The sequence below is a fragment of the Cucurbita moschata genome, unplaced genomic scaffold (assembly GCF_002738365.1).
Source record: "Cucurbita moschata cultivar Rifu unplaced genomic scaffold, Cmos_1.0 Cmo_Scf00078, whole genome shotgun sequence".
Taxonomy (NCBI): domain Eukaryota; kingdom Viridiplantae; phylum Streptophyta; class Magnoliopsida; order Cucurbitales; family Cucurbitaceae; genus Cucurbita; species Cucurbita moschata.
This window is the reverse complement of record NW_019268594.1, coordinates 776,772-781,213: the sequence shown is the minus strand read 5'-3', so window position 1 is coordinate 781,213 and position 4,442 is coordinate 776,772. Positions and strand designations below refer to the sequence as shown.

General features: G+C 34.3%; 1 protein-coding gene across 1 annotated transcript; it reads left to right on the top strand.

The window, feature by feature from the left end:
* Positions 1 to 2,742: 2,742 nt before the first annotated feature.
* On the top strand, positions 2,743 to 3,460 carry LOC111438613 (exopolygalacturonase-like). The gene is made up of 2 exons (XM_023076481.1): positions 2,743 to 2,817; positions 3,086 to 3,460. Exons 1-2 carry the CDS (start codon positions 2,743 to 2,745, stop codon positions 3,458 to 3,460), a joined length of 450 nt encoding a protein of 149 aa, XP_022932249.1.
* Positions 3,461 to 4,442: the final 982 nt, after the last annotated feature.

The window sequence follows — 4,442 nt, the reverse complement described above, 5'->3', positions numbered from 1 at the left end:
ACACATGGTCACCCAATTTGTACTTGAGGTCTCTTCTACGCAAATTTGCATAGCTCTTCTCTTGACTCTGTTTAAGTATCCTCTGTTTAATTTTCTACACCATTGTGTTGGTGACATGAACCAACTCTGGTCCCAATAATTGCTGCGTGTTTACCTATCCCAAAAATATTGGTGTACGACACCTACGCCTATATAGTGCCTTGAAAGGGGCCATCTGGATGGTTGCTTAATAACTGTTATTGTAGGAAAATTTCATAAGAGGTGGATGTTCGTCCCAGTACCCAAAGAAATCCATGAGATAGGCTTGCAACATGTCCTCTGAGATCTAATTCAGCTTTTCAATCTGTCTGTCCATCGGAGGATGAAATGTTGTACACTAAACCTTAGCTGAGTTCCTAGCGCTTTCTGAAGACTTTACCAAAACTGTGAGGTGAACGTGGTATCCTAGTTTGACACTATAGAGAATGGTACTTCGTGCAGACGTACTATCTCTCTCGCATATAATTGAGTTCACAGATTAACTCGATACATGGACTTTCCTTAAATGAGGTGAGTTGCTTGGTTAGTCGGTCTACAACTACCCAAATTATGTTAAAACCATGCTTGGTCTTTAGCAAACCCGAGATGAAATCCATACAAACTGCTTCCCATTTTCACCGAGGAATATTAAAGGGTTGTAGCAATCCTATTGGGCGCTGTCTTGGGGCCTTCACCTACTAAGAAGTCAAGTATTAACTTATGAAATCCGCCATGTCTTTCTTCATCTCTAATAACCAATATCATCCTTTCGTACTTCCTATGTGGAACATATAAGATGTATCATGGGCTTTAGTCATGATGTCTTTAAGCATTTTTTCATCTTGGGGAACACACAGGCTATTTTGCCACAACAAGCCCGTGTTTGAAGAGATTGAATACCTCGTTATCTCTTTGTTTCTGTCTAATTCCACCCTTTGCTGAGGTGCTCGTTAGACTTCTGGACATCAATAACTCATTTTTGTAGGGTGGGTTGCATGGTCATCTGTGCAATCTGAGCGGTACCACCTTTGGCTACAACCTCTATTCCAACCCTCTTCATCTCATCTTGTTACTTCTCTTGCTTGGTGATGATTGTGATGAGGTCTCGTCTCCCAGATCTAGGATAACGATGATTCACTCCCATGGAAATGTAAACTAGCTAAGTTTAAAGAACTCAGATATATGGTATAGTAGATCCATGATGCCATAAGAGATGAATAACTTTCAAACCCCTATTGGGTTTGATGAAAGAAAGAAAATGATGTTCAGTCCCCGATTTGGTATGTGTCAAGCAAGAGCATTTGTTTGAAACTTTGAGGCCTCCGAGATAGTTGTAAAACCTAGGCCCTAACTTTCTAAAGTCTAGATGAAAGATTGTGATAACTTACTAGGTCAAAGATATGATTAGAGTCTACAAAAAGTTTATTTACTTAGTATGTTTATACTAACCAAAAACTACTATTCTTTTTTAGGGGATTACAGATTGATAGCAAAGGTGGGGAATGTTCAATAGCTACATGGTCACAAATGAGGGTCATGGTGGGCGTTAGTCCTATATGTTAGGGGTTGTTGTCCTTTATTATTGTGTATTACTCCCTGGTCTTTATTTTATAATAAACTTTTAACAACAGTTTAATTTGTAAATGTTTTGTTTTCATCTTTTAAATATTTTGATGTTTGTTTTTAAACTTTTAATTTGTAAGTCATATCACGATCTATGAATTAAAACCTCGAAACCTAGGTCGTGACATTTGTTTTGAAAGGCTTTCGAGTATGACATGGAGCCGAATATACAAATAATTGAGGTGCTCAAGTTTTAGAGGTTCTATATATTTCCAATGTTGTTGCTATGGCTGACGATTTCTTGGCTTATCTGGACAACGATAACCATTAGGAAATCGAGAATTTGAGAAAGATAAGAGTGATATTTTTCCTTACAAACTTCATTGACACTAATTTCAATGTCATGATTTTGCAATAGAAGAATAAAATCTCAATGGACTTCCTTTTTAGCTGTTAAAATATTGTTATAATAATGAAGAAAAGTAAACACAAAAAAATCAATTATCTTAGAGAAAAGAAAATGAATTTGAATTTATCAGAGATTGGATGTTTAGTTTTCGTTATCATCTTACTTTCCATTCCTAAATGTTATTCCCAACCTAAAGTGTTCGATATCATCTAATTTGGTGCAAAACCCGATAAAAAACGGATAGCACGAAGGTAAAATTTTATATTTGATTCAAACAACTTTTTGTTCATATTTACCATATGCTCATATGTTTCATATCTTTGGTAACATTTTTATTTTTCATTTTATATTCTTCTAAAAGTTTTTGAAAAATAGAAGCATTAGAAACATTATTTTAAAAATACCATTTTCGAAATGGGATACAATTTTTGAAAGAGTTTAAGCCTAGTTTTTTGTTTTTGGTTTTTTCTTTGTTTTATTATCTATTTCAGGTCTATAAAACAAATTTTTAAAACTAAAATATATATATATATATATATATATATATATATTGTTTTTGGATTATTCATCAGCATAATAAATATCTAAAGGAAAATTTAGTTGTAAAAATAATTTTTATATTATTTATGGTAAATTGAGCGGTACACTAAAAAAACGTTTAATAATTTGTCAAAAATAATAAAATTTAAAATTTAAGGTATTTGGTTGAAAGTAGATTAGATTATTTGGTTTGTATAGGCATCAAGTAGCGCATGGAGGAAGCTTATGGACATAATGGAGATGGTGGAGTTTTAGTACGGAAGGATCCATTGGTCTGGATATTAAAGGTGAGCTGTTGGCTCCCGTTGCCAAGAATTTCGCCATTGGTGAATATTGGCTCAGTATTTATCAAGTCGACACCTTTTTCGTTGACGGTCCTAGAAGCTTGAACGGGGGTGGTTCTTCAGCTTGGTCTTCCAACACTTCTAACCGTCCAATTGTAAGTCTATTTTTAGGTTTAAATAATAAAAAAGAAATTGATTTGTTAGGTTAGCAGTTAAATGGATTGTACACCAAAATATATTTGTGCATGATATAATGTTTGGTTCAATGTAGACTAGGAAACTTTTTAATGTCAACACTGCGAGAATTGCAAAGATAACATCGTCCAATAGCAAGTTTTTTCATTTTGCTGTGCATGGATGTTGTGATGTCACATTTGATCACGTTACAGTGATAGCTCCAGTAGATAGCCCCAATACAGATGGAATTCACGTTTCAAACTCAAGTGGTGTCAACATTATGCATTCAGTGATTGGCACCGGAGATGATTGCATCTCTCTAGGCCCTGGAAGTAAATTCATCAACATAACAGACGTCCAGTGTGGTCCAGGTCATGGAATTAGCATCGGTAGCCTCGGAAAGTACCAAAATGAAGAAGATGTCTCTGAAGTCATAGTAAGAGACTCCACATTTGTTGGCACGGTGTGAGCATCAATACATGGTCAACTTCATTTTCTAGTTTTGTTAGTAAGATCGCTAGAATGAAGGATGTAAAAAATCCTATCATCATTGATAAAAAATATTGCACGGACTGCGACGAACAAAAAATGGTACATATATTTAAATTTGATAGTCGTTCGGTTTTAGTAAAACTATAAATAGTGAATGATTCGAAAGTAAAATGTAGTTTGTGGTTGATAGAATAACTCAAAAGTGTAAATTAGAGACGTGGGATATGAAGGCATAAGGGGGAGTTCAACATCTCAAGTGACAGTAAATTTTGAACGCAGCCAAGTTCTTCTCCGCGGAAGGCATAGTGTTACAAGACATTAACCTCTCCTTCATAGGTGATGACCAACTTCCATTTGTCACAATGTGAAGGGGCTCTGCTTTTCGCAAACAACTTTCTTCCTCTTGCCTTTAATTACTTTCTGTTCTTTATTCTTCCTTAATCTAGATTTGGCCATTTCAATAAAGATTTCAGGAAAACCCAAGGGTTCTTTTTACCATTTTCGATTTAGAAAATCCTTTTGTTTTATTTGGAATCAAAATAGTTTTTAAGATTTTGAAGATTTTTATGATTAAAGAAAAAAAAAATGAAGGGAAGGAAATAATGTTATAAGAAAGAGAAGTTGATAAGATAAAACACTCTGAACTAATTTTAAAAATAGAACAAATAAATAAAGTCTATAAAAGAAAAGCTGAGGGACTCTCTGACCCTTCAAGTTTGAAAATCATTTGTTTTATTCTTTCATTATTTTTTTGCTGAGCATTTAGTTAATAGTCACAAAATTATTGAACTTAGATTACAACTAATTAGATAGTCCCTCTTCCATTCTCATGACGGGTTTATGAAATTGTGGTTTTGGTTCTTGACCCATTTCTACACACGATTGTAACTCTTCACGTAGCCACACATGTCATCATCTTATGTGATTTTAGTCAAACTCGATAGTATGTGTTTATAGAT